At 33.2% G+C, this 16409-nt stretch overlaps 1 protein-coding gene across 1 annotated transcript; it reads left to right on the top strand.

The window, feature by feature from the left end:
• The first annotated feature begins 14322 nt into the window (after positions 1–14322).
• Positions 14323–16409, top strand: LOC108811081 (protein kinase PINOID). Its single transcript, XM_018583137.2, has 2 exons — positions 14323–15048; positions 15307–16409. The coding sequence occupies exons 1-2, from the start codon at positions 14492–14494 to the stop codon at positions 16073–16075; spliced, it is 1326 nt and encodes a 441-aa protein (XP_018438639.2). The 5' UTR covers positions 14323–14491; the 3' UTR covers positions 16076–16409.

Here is a 16409-nt window from a genome sequence, read left to right as displayed (position 1 = left end):
GCACAACTCCGACGCCAATGATGTGTCCTACGTTACGTTGCCGGCGAGCATCTACTGGCTTCTTCGGAGATCACAGAAATCGATTATGTTTGTTTAGTCGTTGAGTCGTTAACAGTAACATGTCAAGTCATTGTTGGGTTTTATCTCTAGATAAGGTTGTCGAGTCTAGGATTGCATCTCAACGAGTAAGGCCCATTAGACCCTTTAGGGGTTTTATCCTCTAAAGAAAACAAAATGGTGAATAAGCCCAATTTTACATTTTCGTTCAACAATTAGAAACTAACACATATTGTGGATATTTGATTCGAATAGCATGCAAATTAAACTCAAAAAAGAAAGAAGTTATGGAGAGGAAACTTGATTGAGACAAACTTTTAGTATCAATGATGTGAACAATAAGTTATAAACATTTAGACATGTATTTTAAGCCTCAAGTCACAATCATAAAAAATAAAAAAAACTAAAAATGAGTTTCCTAAACAATTAGAGTAAGAGCACCTCTATTGCAGGTTTGTACACAGATTCTAGGAAAATAAAAGTATTATAATATAACAAAAGAAGTGAATCCGCCTCTTGCAGTCTCACTTGGAAGAGACGATATTATGGGAATTTCGTGGGCTCCACGACACGTGGCGGCCCACGATTGGTTCGGTTATTTTTTTTTTTAAATCCAACGAAAAAAATAAAAATAATTATTTGCATTGGAAATCGTGTCCTCATTAGTTTCACTAATGGAGATGCCCTAATATCCGTGGGAATCTGCTAGCTTAACCTTTTAACAGCATATGGAAATTTAATTCTCAGTACGTTTTTAAGAGAGCTACTATCATCTTTTTATTTAAGTTCAACTCAATCTCTTGAGTGTGTTGCTGAGGCTGAGTGTGTTGCTGAGGCACTTTTCCAAATTTGTTTTACAAAATAGACATTTTATGGAAAACAAACACTTAAATCCTGAGATTTTGAGTCATAGATTTTTTTGAAACATTTTTTTGAAACACCTTTTGACTCATAGATATTTAGTAAAAAAATAATTAAAAAAGGAAACAGTTTAAAGTCTATGTTTTTTTATATTGCTTCTAAAGAATTCGAAACCCTAAATTCAATATTTTGTTGGGTTGCCCCATAAACCAAACCCTGGAAACACTTTGAACGTTTGATTGTTTGAAACCCAAACTTACCTCCGGACTGGATGAGAGCATCTCCAAAATGACTCTCTATTTTAGAGTTTTCAAAACTTTATATTTGAAGTTTCAAAATATTCTTCTCCAAAAACAAAATTTCAAATCTATTTTCAAAATTATTTATATTTTACACTATGGTTCCTATATTTGTTATAATTAATATAAATTCATAAAAATTATAAGAAACTAGCACATATATATAAATATCACATTGATATTAATTAAAAAATTACAGTAAATATATAAATTACAAATATAAATATATAACTAAATATTAAACTACAAAAAGACACTCTATTTTAAAACTTGCAAAACTTCATATTTGAAACTTGCAAAACTTCATATTTGAAGAGGATTACTGGCAACAAAAGAGCAGGAACACATGGAATACGGCAGGAGACCTGAGTACAAAATTCTTTCACGTTTTGACAAAACAATGTCGGGCGCGAAATCGTATAGTGGGGTTATATGATACCAATGGAAACTGGGTGGTAGATGAAAATGGAATTGAAAGGATTGCAGTAGGCTATTTTGAGGACATGTTTACCACTACGTCACCTGAGGAATTTGAGGCTTTTCTGGATGAAATAACACCATCCATTTCACAGCAAATGAATCAGCATCTCGTACAGTTGGCTACAGAAGAGGAGGTGCATCAGACTTTATTTATGATGCATCCGGAAAAAGCGCCGGGACCAGATGGAATGACGGCACTGTTTTTTCAACACTCGTGGCACGTCATTAAAAATGATATTTTGGAACTGGTTAATAATTTTTTAACCACGGGGAAGCTGGATGAACGCTTAAATTTAACGAATATATGTTTGATTCCCAAGACAGAGAGGCCCACAAGGATGACAGAGCTTAGACCAATAAGTCTCTGCAATGTCGGATATAAAATTATTTCCAAGGTTTTGTGCCAACGGCTTAAGGCGTGCCTTCCGAGTCTGATCTCGGAAACGCAATCGGCTTTTGTTGCTGGAAGGCTGATTTCGGATAATATTCTTATTGCACAGGAAATATTTCATGGATTAAGGACAAATAAGGCTTGTCAAAATAAATTTATGGCAATCAAAACGGATATGAGCAAGGCTTATGACAGAGTTGAATGGAGCTTCATTGAAGCACTACTTAAAAAAATGGGGTTTGACCACCATTGGATCCTATTGATGATGGAGTGTATTTCTTCGGTCCAATATCGAGTTCTATTAAATGGCCAACCAAGGGGACATATAGTCCCACATAGGGGACTACGTCAGGGAGATCCATTATCTTCTTATTTATTCATTATGTGCACGGAAGCATTAATAGCAAATATTAAAAAGGCGGAAAATGAAAAAAGGTTAACAGGCATAAAGGTGGCAAGGGCCTGCCCGCCAGTATCTCATTTGTTGTTCGCGGATGATAGTCTTTTCTTCTGTAGAGCGCAGAAGGAAGAGTGCCAGGCTATTTTGGTAATTCTTAAAGAATACGAAAAGGTTTCGGGCCAACAGATTAATTTCGAGAAATCTTCAATTCAGTTTGGTCATAAGATCGATGAGGATACCCGTCAGGAGCTGCGGGATATTTTGGGAATTCAAAACCGGGGAGGTATGGGAACTTACTTAGGAATCCCAGAGAGTTTAGGCGGGTCAAAGGTTCAGGTTTTTGGGTTTGTACAGGAGCGCTTGAACAACAGAGTAAACGGATGGACTTTTAAATTTTTTACAAAAGGAGGAAAGGAGGTAATAATAAAATCGGTGATAACGGCTCTTCCTAATCATATTATGTCATGTTATCGTATTCCGAAAACTGTGATGAAAAAACTCACGAGTGCGGTATCTCAATTCTAGTGGAGTCCAAGTGGCAACACAAAGGGTTTACACTGGAAATCATGGGATAAGGTTTGTCTCCACAAGGATGACGGAGGGTTGGGGTTTAGAGATCTTACGGATGTCAACACTGCTATGCTTGGAAAACAACTCTGGAGATTCATAGAGAAACCAAATTCTCTATTTTCTCGTGTCTTCAAAGGTCGGTATTTCAGGAATACTTCACCCCTGGAACCGGCCAGATCGTACTCGTCCTCCTACGGATGGCGTAGTATTATCTCTGCTAGATCTCTGGTTAGCAAAGGACTAATCAAAAGGGTGGGATCAGGATCTTCTATCTCAGTATGGAATGATCTCTGGCTCCCAACCAACCGCCCGAGACCAGCAAATAAAAAACAACATGTTCTCTTACCGGATCTCACAGTTGATTCTCTTATTCATAGTGAGTCGCGTACTTGGAATTCATTGGCTTTACAGGAAATAATGGAACCTGCGGATGTCAAAATTGTTGAAAGTATACCCTTGAGTAGGGTTCAAACAGCAGACCGAGATGGTTGGCATTTCACAAAAAATGGCAAATATACGGTTAAATCAGGATATCAGCTCGAAAGAGCATATCCAGATAGAGGGAATGGGATAGTAGAGTTTGGCCCAACAGTTACGGATCTCAAAGCACACTGCTGGAAAGTGCGTTGTCCACCCAAGATGAAACACTTTCTATGGCAATTGTTGTCAGGATGTATAGGTGTCAGGAAGAACTTAAAAGCCCGAGGTCTGAAGGGGGATATTGGCTGTGATCGATGTGGAGCAGATGAGGAATCTATAAACCATGTATTTTTTGAATGCCCACCAGCAGTTCAGGTCTGGGCTCTTTCGAAGATCCCTACGAATCCGGCTTACTTTCCAGGACAATCCTTGTTCACGAATATGGATTACTTATTCTGGAGAATCAAACCTGCATTGGAAGAACATTATTTTGTGTGGATGCTTTGATACATTTGGAAAGGGAGAAACAATAAAGTTTTTAGCAATTTGGACATAGATCCTCAGGATACTCTTAAACTGGCTATGACTGGATCTTTACTCTGGTCTGATGCCCAACAAGCTCTAACACAGACAAACCAGGTGTCAGTAGTATCTGAGCCTGATTTACCGCTTAGACCAGGACGATGGTGTTTTACGGATGGATCTTGGAAAGCCGGAGATACCTTTTCTGGGCATGGTTGGTATAGTACTTTATCAGGTTTCGAAGGGTTGATGGGTGCTAGAAACACGAGGGCAAGTCAATCACCTTTACATACGGAAGTGGAAGCCCTCGTATGGGCAATGGAATGTATGCGGAATTTAAGGCAGTATAATGTTACTTTTGCAACGGATTGTTCTCAATTGGTGAAGATGGTTTCGGAACCAGAAGAATGGCCGGCTTTTACAAGCTACTTAGAAGACATCAGAAGTCTCAAGAGGAGTTTTCACAGCTCGGAGATTATCCATATATCAAGGACAAAAAACAAGAAGGCGGATGACTTAGCACGTGGTGTGAGGTAACAGACGTCGTTTACTGTCCATATGGATACAGAGCAACCAATTTGGTTTACAGAGTCAACATGAGTCTGTAATCTTGCCGACAAAAAAAAAAAGATGTTTTTAAATCTTAAAATTTCTTATTTTAAGATTTTTATTTAGTTTTATGGGTAAAACATAAATTTATGAAAACAAATATGAAATATTACGAAATATGATTTTTTTAATAGATTAAAATGATAAACAACAAAATATCTAGGAATTATAAAAAGTAGTATGTAATTATAAAGACCAAAATGCAAATAAAAATGAAACTTCGAATTTAAAATTTTGAGTAGTGACACTCTATATTTGAAATTTTACTACTAAAAATTTCAAATTTGAAGTTTTGAAATTTTTTTTAAAGAACAAAAAATTTCAAATATGAAATTATAAAATATCTTTTGAAGATGCTCTAAACTAGAGTTAGAACTAGATCATTGGAATAGAAAAGAAATAAGAGATTTATGCCGGGTCTTCGACCGAGAAAGACAAATAAGTCAAAACAGCTTCTTCTCAATTCTCACGATATATTATGTTTGAATTTAGACGACCACGTAAGTAGTTATATATTCAGATTGTTAGAAAACAACAAGAGTGAAAAAGGTTCGTTTCAAATCCGGAAACAGGCCATGACTCGATGTGCTACCGCGATCCCTTAACTATATAACTTGATAAGTTCACCATCAACCCTATATGTTTTGTTTCAATATTTGGAAGAAGAATTTTAAAGCTCTTCCTGTCAACAAAAAAAGATTTATTACTTAATTACTTGCAGAAAGATGCAAACGTTTGTATCCCGAATCGAATCTCTCCTTCTCATTATCGGACTATATAAAAGGGTAAATTATAGTTCTTAATTTGATTTACATCATGTCCAAGATTAACTTTTATGTCTGACTGTGTCTATATTCTGTTGAAATCGTATTTTTTATGAGTTCTACAGTAAAGATTAAAGAGTAACGGGCCGGCAGAATCCATTCGTTTGACGTAAAAGCAATTTATAATGTTAATAAGGGAGATTAGATTATTGGAGGAGACATGGGTACAATGTCAACAGGTTTGGGGAGTAATAATATAATGTACAATTAACTTGCTAGAAATATTTTTCTTAAACCACAAGCATATTGTAGAATTCCAGGGGACAAAGTTGGATTCTCTATGATTTTCCAATTTTAGGTGTCTTGGGCTAACGTGTAACGTCTACAATGACTACCATAATGGACGTTTTTTTTTTTGTTTGCTTTATACTGTATATTATAACGAGTTTGTTTCGTTTTTAAAACCTCCACAAACAATATTTTGTAGTTGTATATACCTACTCTAAAACATTCAAAATTTAGTCAAAATTTAGTCTAAAACCACATATTTTAATCAATCAAACTTTTCTTTTTTGAAAAAAAACCTTGTAGTCAATTTTTTAGATTAAAAAAATATTTTCAAATGAAAATAGTGTTTTACAGTGCTACTTAAAAAATATTTTTCAAATGAAAATAGTGTTTTACAATGCTACTTCAAAAAAAAGAATTCACAGCAAATAAATCTACCTCTTAAAGTTTACGGCAAAAAACAAAAAATTACAACTCATGCTAATCATTTTCTATACTACTAAGTTTTGATAGTGCTCTCTATTATCTGCTTTCCTTTCTGTCTGTTTTTCATTCTTTCTTAAAATTTTGCGTTAGTTATTAGTTTATACTTAAATATTCGTCATGTGAGTTCGTTTGGTGGACAAACTGATGCCATGATTTTTTCATATACTCCATAGATCTAACCATTGATTTCGCCATGCATTTTTAATAATGCCATAATACTTCAATCAGTTTTCTAAACACATTATGTCCGTGTGTCGGCTACCACGGCAGCGGGAATATTGGCGGCCGGTTTGCCCTCCTCACTGGTATCAAAACTGTAGCAATAAATTAATCGATTGTAGTTAGCTTTATTATTAAGATGTCAACATGACAACAACAGAAAGTAATAACTCCGAGCCTCACGTTCGCTACGGTATATACTTATATATATTGCTCCATCTGTTTCAAAATACAGTATTATATGTTTTAGGTTTTTCACACTTATTAATAAAACATATTAAATCTTAATATTATATGTATAGTTTTTTATGATTAAATTTTCCCCATAATTTTCAACCAGTCTAAATTTAATAAATACAATTATTTTTTTTAAATTTACAACTTATCATTATTACCTATTAAGTTTGCTTTGAAAAGTAAAAATACATCTTTTTAAAGCAATTATTTTCTTTCTAAAACATGAATTAATATAAAACCAAAGGAGTATGTTTTTTCACTAATGCATGCAGACATGAACATTTATGATTACATATTAATATATACATTTATTAGATATTATTTGAAAAAAATGATTTGCCACATTATGCACTTTATAATCAATTTCACAGAAAATGTGACATAACTATTGCATTACATTTAATATTGATTTATATTTTTGATTAAAAACTTAGGATATGTTAATAACTCATACATTACATTTAATATTGATTTATATTTTTGTAAAAAACTAGAATATAGTAATCACTCATATAGCATCATTAAAATAAATATATTTAAATATGACATTTCAAATTTTAAAATATTATTGAATTTAATTATAAAATTTTTATTACTAAAATTTTCTACAGTATTTTTAAATCATAATGTCATTAGTTTCTTTTCTACAAATTTTTATAAAAACTGTTTAGTTTTAATTTTTGATAACTATAGAATTATTATATTAATTTTTAATTAATTTATACAAATTTATTTAGTATGTTTAACCAAAATAAATAGATACAAAATCTATCTAAGATTATAATTTTAAATATATACATATATATTCTTAAGTATAATTTAAAATAAACAAAATTATGTTTTATCTTAATTTATGTTTGATTAAATTAGATTTATATTAAAATATTAGTAAGAAAATAATAAAATATATATTATTAATAAAATTTTAGTTTTAGATGCTAATTTCAATTAAATTTTTTTATTAGTGTACAGTGTTCAGGAAAACACCTAGTTACTAATTAATAATGTTATAATGATAAATGGTGTCATTTGGAAACTTTTACATATTATAAATATTTTGAAATTTTCTTTGTACTCTATATTCATCATTAATAAATAAATTTTAGAAATTAGTCATATTTTCTTTTCAATTATATAAAATTAAGATTTTTACTTAAATAATATTTAGTGATGTGTTTTCTGTTTTAATTTTTAAGCTATTTTATTGGAAATATTTTGGATAAGAATTATCTTTTATATTAGAATATATTTTCATATTTAAAAAAATATATTTAATTTTGTGGGTAATTTATATATTTATTCATTAATATGTAAACGGTATTAACCACTATAACTTATAACGTGAGAATTCAAATGCAAAAATCACTTTGTATATAAAAATATAGAAAATTATTAGTTTAATAATTTACTTAATCAAAAAGTTAAAAGTTTTTTTTCTTTTAGATAATTTGTATATTTTGTTTGTTAAAAATATATATTAAATATTTTAATTTTAACGTGAGAAATCAAATACGAAATACTCTGCAAATAATTGTATATAGAAGATCATAGATATACAAACTGTTTTCTCTTCCGTATATAATATTATTATCTTCTTAGAAAGTAGTTTAATTATTTGTCTCATGTTCTTCCGAATTACTAAAACGTTAAGAGAAAAGAATTACTAAAACGTAATTATCTCGAAAATTAAGGCATAAAAGTAATCTAGGTTTTGAGTCTAACCCTATATGTCCGTCCACCTTTTCATGCAATAATTTCCGTCCAAAAACTTTACGCTACTAGTTACTAGAAAAAACTAAAATAGACTCATGAACGACAAGGAAAGTATGTGTTGGATATATAATGATATACTCCCTATCCCAATTCCAAAAGGAAAAATAGATTTGAAAGAAATATTTTAAGAATATTGGATTATAAACAAACAACAAATCAAATTCATAGTATTCCGTATATATTGACAATTTAGAATTTGTAACCATGCTTAGTATATATTGGAGCTTTGTGCTAATAATGATTGATACTGCTTCCCGTTTGGAAGATGACATCTTTCTCCCTAATTCGATCATTGATTGATAACATACTAGTATAATTGTCTTATACGGGTGAATATATATTGGTTAATTTTGGATTCAGAGAAATTAGAGGTTATCTGAACTTTTCGAGGATTTCGTTTTTAACATGTTTAACACAAATTGATATGTTACATCTAACGAAAACAAATACGGTGATGTTAAATAGTAGTAGAATAGTAATGGAGTTGTTGGTTAGTAGCTCTGGATACTAAAGATTAACACTAGAGTAAAAAAAAAAAGAACTTGTTTAACTGATACTGATGCTGTAAATCACCAAAAAGAAGATGTACAGTTATAAGTTTTTAACCATTATAGTAGTAGAATAAAATAAATATTAAATCTACAAAAGTGCCACATATCCAGTGAGAAGCATATCACATCTTTTGTGGAAGAAGCTTATTTACAGTTGGATGAATCTTGAAAGATTAATCAGAGACATAATATTTAATCAGCTAGAGATTATCAATCATATCTGTCTTTCGGCATGGTTTAAGATTTGTGCTATCAAATCGTAGGGTTGTTCTTTTTCCTAAGTAGATTACCAACAGTTTTTGGTCTGGATTTAGTATAGAGTGGCTATAGACCAAATCCAGGGTGGTCAAAATTAGTATTATATGCCATGTGGTCTACACGATCTCTCATGTTGGGGTTTTAGTATTTCACCTTTGCTTAACTTTATATTATTGATTAAAGTTTATAGAAACCTTGTTTTCAACATAAAATCTATACCAAATCTTAAAGAGATTACGTATCTGGCAAGGAAACGGACAGTTTTTTTTTAGAGACGGATAACTAAAATTACAATAAGCACGCCTTTACATTTTTGCAATCATACAATATGTAAAACTCATATAGTTAGGACTTAGGACTTCATTGTTTTAAAATACTAGTATCATATAATTTTGATTAATTTTGAAGTAAAGAAAACACATATAAAACTTATGTTGTAATTAAGTTTTTTTTTTAAACTCATGTTGTAATTGTAAATTTCTAAAATTGATGGTTGTGTCATTGTTTTTACTTGATAAAATTAGTTTCACATTACAAAAAGTAAGATTATTAAAAACAACGATCAAAATTGTATAAATAGAAAGAGAATGATAAAACAAAGTTACAGTTCTATAGTTGATTCGAGTAGCATTAATCATATAGCCCTGTTTTAGATGAATTAGTTGTCTGTGTATATCTGAATGCAAAGGTTTATGGAATTAGTCTTTGGACATAAAAAAAAATTTGGGATTAATATCACAGAAAAATAGAAAGAGAGTCGCCGTCTAATAATTATACGATTCCGTTATCCGTAGATGCGTGGTCTATTCTATTAAATCACTATCATGCTATTTGAAACCCTACTCGTCTAACTCTTGCCAAAGTCCAGGTATATAACATTGTCGCACATGCCATGTGAACATTTTTAGCCGATGATGTGGACCTTAAGCATGGCACGATTAAGAAATTATTTGGGTAGTTTCCCAATTGATATCAAAACAAGTTTTATATTATTGGTCGCTATTATTAAGAAAAGTCTAGCAATTTTATTTTACTGCTAACATATAAAAATATACACATATATGCATACGTATAGTGACTAGTGTGTATTATTCTATTAATCATTCTCAAAGGTTTGACATGCCCACAAGCAGTATCACTTGCCATGTCTTTTTTGTTTATACGTGTATAGTATCTATCTTATTAAAACAGAAACATTCTGTTGGACCTAACATTTATTTTGTAAGTTTTTAAATTAAATACATTTTTATACTTTATAGTTAAAACCTACATTAAATCACTAATGTTCCTTTCTTTATACTAATATCCATGTTTCCAAACAATATACTTATTTCTTTATACCACTATCAATGTTTCCAAACAATATATTTTTATACTAATATCAATGTTTCCAAACAATACAATAATTAATTTTAGTTATTTTATATATATCATTTTCTTTTTAAAATTTTGTAGAAACGTTATAATTTCATAAATTGCAAAATAAGAAACTTTAAAATTTGGATTATAAGATTACAAATTATGAAACTATTACAATTTAAATCCAATTAGATTACATATCGGTCATCCATCAGTTCAATCGGTTAATCTCGGGTTTTAGTGATTTTTTTTAATATGAATATTTTAAAAACCTAAATTGAATTGTCAGATCTCCGGATTAACCGGTATAATCACAATCGGGTTGAATTTTAAAACACTGATTTAAATGCAAAAAATATTTTAAATACATACTCTTTAAAAATTACCAAAATATTTGTTAAGTTATTAGTGAATTTTTTCATCGTAAAATATTCCGCGCTTCCAAAGCGCGGGTCAAAATCTAGTGTGACATTAAAGTGTATGTATTTGTATGTATATATGACATATCTAATCAAGTATGGAAGTGTACGTGTATGTAGATAATATGACACATATAATGAAGTATCTATGCATGTCTATATCATTATCTAAGTATTAATGTATTTATTTCTTATCTGCATATACACGAGAAACATATGATTCGATATGGCGCAACTCTTATAAGTTATTGCTTTTATAAAATATCAATATATATGGTACACTTTCTGCTGCAATTTTTTATGCACACAACGTTATTTAACTGATTCATGGGGGCTTGCTTACTATATAACTCAATTCTAATCGGTTCCCACATTCTCTTCTCCTTTCGTGTGCATAAAATGAATCATCAGCTAATTTATCTTTTCTTAAAAACATGGTACCACATGGAAACAAGCATTGGAAAGTGATCACAACGAAATTGTAAGATCACTGTTCTTCTAATTACATAGTTTTCTCTTCTTTCTGGGATGTAACCGTGTCGTTCGAAGACTAGTGTATATATTAAGGGATTTATTTGCATTTTTGTCCTTACTCCTTAGAGTTATTTTGTCCTTACGAGTCTTAGATTATAAAACCAAACGAATTATTTATTAAGTAGCTTCCAATTTATGTATGCTTGGACCCAAAAGCTGTCGCCTTAGAGAAAGAGACCCCGCAATTCCTAAGTGTCGCTGCCTGTCTTCCTCACATCCTATGCTTTTAATTAATTACATTGTTTTAGTTAATCTCTGCGAACCGATCTTTAATATTCTCATTAAAGGATCCACTTTTAGGTACAAGTTAAGCCCGTCATGAACCAACCATAATCATCATCCATTTCTATGTAATCTTTTGCAGAATATATTACGATTTTAAATATAAAAACTAACGGATTAAATCGTCTTAAACAAGATTCGACGGAGAAGTAATTGGACCGCTGTGGGAACTGATCCGTACAAAACATGGACCCCCACAAGATACAGTACGTAGAAGACAGAAGTCATTCGATTAGTAGTTACTAGTTAGTAAAAGGTCGGGATATAGTTAAACTAGTGACCAAACACTTAAACTAAGAGCTTGAGAATATACTAGTATTAGTAACGGACCAGTTACTGTCTTTGCGAACCAACGAGGAAGGGAATATTTCTTTGGGGTTTTATTAAAACAGAGTTCAGAGAGGTCAGTTATGTTTTGTCTCTTGCCTTATCTGCTGCATTTAATGACTTTGTGCCTCTTCCAGCAAACAATCAAATATTTGCTCGCATCTTCCTATCAAGTTTTCTCCCATGTTTACAATAATTGAGTACTTTAATTTATGTATTGTGTTGATTATGATGTATTTTAATTTAAACTAAACTCTAGGAAACAGATCTTCAGCATAACTCAAGGATTATGTTTGCAATAATAGAAGAAACATAAGGACATCTCCAGCCCAACTCTATTTTTTTCATTCAAAATAGAATAAAATTGAATATAGAGTAAGAAATGCTCTAACTCAACTTCATATCCTATTTTATAATGAAATTTACTCTATAAATGGAGTAATATGTTTTTTTTTGTTCATTACTCTATTATGGAATAGAAAATAAAGTAGAATTTGAACATTTTTATTTCATATTAATTAGTTTTAAGTTCTAGTTCTACAGAAATTAGCACGATCTTAGAGTTGCTAGCTTAAGTAAGCAAAGTGGCTCGAATATGATTTGCTGCAAATCCAAAAGTAGGGTATGCTTCGAAATGGACCAAAAAAATGATAATGAGTTTAATACATGAAACTATAAGATGTTTGAAATAATATATAATAGACCACTCTCTTGATATTAGTTACTTTTTAGGTAGAAACTAATGAATCGTAAAGAATTAGAATTCTTAGTTTGTCGAATCCAATAATTTTATTATTAATATTACAAAAAATAATAAAACAAACCAATGAAAATAATTTTCTGGAATATTTTTCATCTTTTAAAAACGTGTTTTTATGGTAGCCAAGAGGAGGAGCATATGCATTATGCGCCAAATATATCATGGACGTTGGGCATATTTATGTTTGTCCATTTTTAAAGCTTGTGAAACAAAAATAAAAATACAAATAATTGTGCATGGAATTTTAGCTACGTCTCCCCTGTATTTCCCATTCACTCAAGTTCAAAACATTAAAGCGTTATCGACACTTATGTTGAGAACAAAAGTGAATTAACTTTGAAGAAGTAAAGAGCAAAATATATGGAGGCAAATACCCGTTTAACATTTTTTATTATTGTGTGAATTGAATAATTTTACAAATTCTTTGGCATGTATTTATAACAATTTCAGAATTTGATTTCTTTTTTCCTATAGAAATACATAATTATCTAAAAAAATTAAAATTTTTAAACCGAAAATGTATATCGTAGTGCTAAAAACAATCTCACACAGTTGAAATAATTAGCTGATTTCAGAAATTGAAAGCTAACAAGTATTGTAAAGAATGAATACTTGTATCGTATAAGCCAAATCAAACAAGTTGTTCAAATCGGGAATAATAGTCGGGACCAAAGTGCTTAAGGCACAAACAAACTATCAACGTAAACTAAATAAGAAAAAACCTTCACCGTAACCCATCCAGAAGATCTGAGAGAAGTTGTAACGTCTAAGATGCAGTCTCGTCCCATAGAGGTTCAGAGTATCAAACAATATTCAGTTTAACCATACACGAAACGTAGGAGGAAGGAACAATTAGGCAGATCCGTAGATGGCATATCCAGGCCTGGGCATATTATATTTGCATAGATATCTAACAAACCAGTTTTCTTGGATACGAATCCAAAACTTGGAACGTAACACTATACGAAGCCACACAATGCCAACGACATCCTAGTACATAGGTTGGGTCCCTTCCAGCTCCAGCCTCTGGATTGTCTTTAATGATAGTTAGGCATGCCCATAGTCAGTATATTATAATGCGATCAAATCATTAGAAACAATAAACTGATCATAATAAGCAATACCTAATCTATTTACCAACTGTTTCTTAACCTATACTGTATGAATGAAACATTAGGCACTAAATTTTAAAATCCATATTTGGAGTTTTCCACCATTACAAAAAAGAAACAAGAAGATAGTGGGGAAGGAAGCTACTACTGCTGCATCTTGAGGCACGTGACAACGTCCCACACGTGTCATAATCGCTTACGTCATGAAGGTCTCTTCGCTCTCCTTTATTTTTCTCTGTTCCATTCACATGGCGTTGAAAAGAGTAAACTCAGTATATTTAATTATTAACCACTGTTAAAAAGAAGAAAGCTTCTGTTACGTCTTTTTACTGTTACACCTTTTTTTAACCTCTCCCTCCACGCATAAATACACCTCCACCAACTCTCTCGCCTCTCTCTAAACCCAAAACACACTTCTCCTTCTCCCCTTCCTTGTCTCTCTCTCAACTTCAAGAACTTCTTTCTCAAACATAAACCTCGTTTCTTGATTTTCTTTACTTTGATTTTCCTGAAATGTTACGAGAATCAGACGGTGAGATGAGCTTAGAGACGACGAACTCGCCTATCAGCAGCGGGACAGAGAGTTGCAGCAGTTTCAGCCGCTTATCTTTCGACGCGCCGCCGTCTACCACCGCGACCATCCCCGAGGAAGAGAGCTTCCTCTCTCTCAAACCTCACCGCTCCTCCGACTTCGCCTACGCAGAGATCCGCCGGCGGCGCAAGCACGGCCTCACCTTCAGAGATTTCCGCCTCATGCGACGTATCGGCGCCGGAGACATCGGGACAGTGTACCTATGCCGTCTCGCCGGAGACGAAGAAGAGAGCCGGAGGTCGTATTTCGCGATGAAGGTCGTGGACAAAGAAGCGCTTGCGTTGAAGAAGAAGATGCACAGAGCTGAGATGGAGAAGAAGATTTTGAAGATGCTCGACCACCCGTTTTTGCCGACCCTTTACGCAGAGTTCGAAGCTTCGCATTTCTCTTGCATCGTCATGGAGTATTGCTCCGGCGGAGACTTGCACTCGCTTCGTCACAGACAGCCCGACGGCAGATTCTCCCTTTCCTCTGCCAGGTAATAAAAATTATTTTATTTAAAAGAATAAAAATTACGATTATTAAATGGAAAAAAAATTATTAATGTATACGAACTTGCATGCATCGACTCTGTACATCTTTTGGTATCTTCTCTTACAAAGCCTGACCTGTTCTGGTCATGTCGGCTTTTTCAGTTCTTTGAATTGTTAAGAAGAGTCTTTTTCAACCCATCACATTTACAATTAAATTATTATTTTCAAATAATTTAGTTTTATTTGTAATAATTTTGGAACAGATTTTACGCTGCCGAAGTTCTAGTGGCGTTAGAATATCTACACATGCTGGGCATCATCTACAGAGATCTCAAGCCTGAAAATATCCTAGTTAGATCCGACGGTCACATCATGCTCTCTGACTTTGACCTCTCCCTATGCTCCGACTCGATCGCAGCCGTCGAATCCTCCTCATCCTCCCCTGAGAATAATCAACCCCGTTCTTCCCCGCGCCGACTCACGCGTCTCGCCAAGCTTTTCCACCGCGTCCTGCGGTCCAAAAAGGTTCAGACGCTAGAACCCAACCGTCTCTTCGTTGCCGAACCGGTTACCGCCCGGTCCGGTTCTTTCGTTGGTACGCACGAGTACGTTGCACCAGAAGTCGCCTCCGGTGGGTCCCACGGGAATGCCGTTGACTGGTGGGCCTTTGGAGTGTTCCTCTACGAGATTATCTACGGCCGGACTCCGTTCGCCGCGCCGACGAACGACGTCATCCTCCGTAACATCGTGAAAAGACAGTTGAGTTTCCCGACCGATACGCCGGCGACGATGTTCGAGCTTCACGCGCGGAGTTTGATATCCGGGCTGCTCAACAAGGATCCGACCAAAAGGCTCGGGTCACGGCGAGGAGCGGCGGAGGTTAAAGTGCATCCGTTTTTCAAAGGTCTGAACTTTGCGCTTATCCGTACGTTGACTCCGCCGGAGATTCCTTCCGACGTAAAAAGACCGAAGAAGGCGGCGACGTTTAGTGGTAGGAGTAGTAGCAAACCAGCGGCGTTCGATTTCTTTTGAAACGAACGGTAGTGATTAACGCAAACGTTCTGGTCGGTTCAAGTCGGTGACTGACTTGTGACGATAGATCTTGTAGCTGTACATATTCCCTTGAAGCTGTCCTTAATTTTTTTTTAATATATTAGTTTTGTCTGACTTTTATATGATTAAAATTAGATGACTTCTCATGCGATTTATGTAAACTTATAAATCTAAAACTAATCTTGTCATAATTATCAAATCTTCGGGAGTTGGAAACATCTTCAAGGGAATGTGTTTAATTGTTACGGTATTGTATAATAGGTCATTTAGTCAACATATCTTACGGGTATGATTAAACTTCTTTACACCGCAA

Source organism: Raphanus sativus, chromosome 6 (genome assembly GCF_000801105.2).
Source record: "Raphanus sativus cultivar WK10039 chromosome 6, ASM80110v3, whole genome shotgun sequence".
NCBI lineage: Eukaryota > Viridiplantae > Streptophyta > Magnoliopsida > Brassicales > Brassicaceae > Raphanus > Raphanus sativus.
The sequence above is the reverse complement of the archived record's forward strand: the minus strand, read 5'-3'. Positions and strand labels throughout refer to the sequence as shown.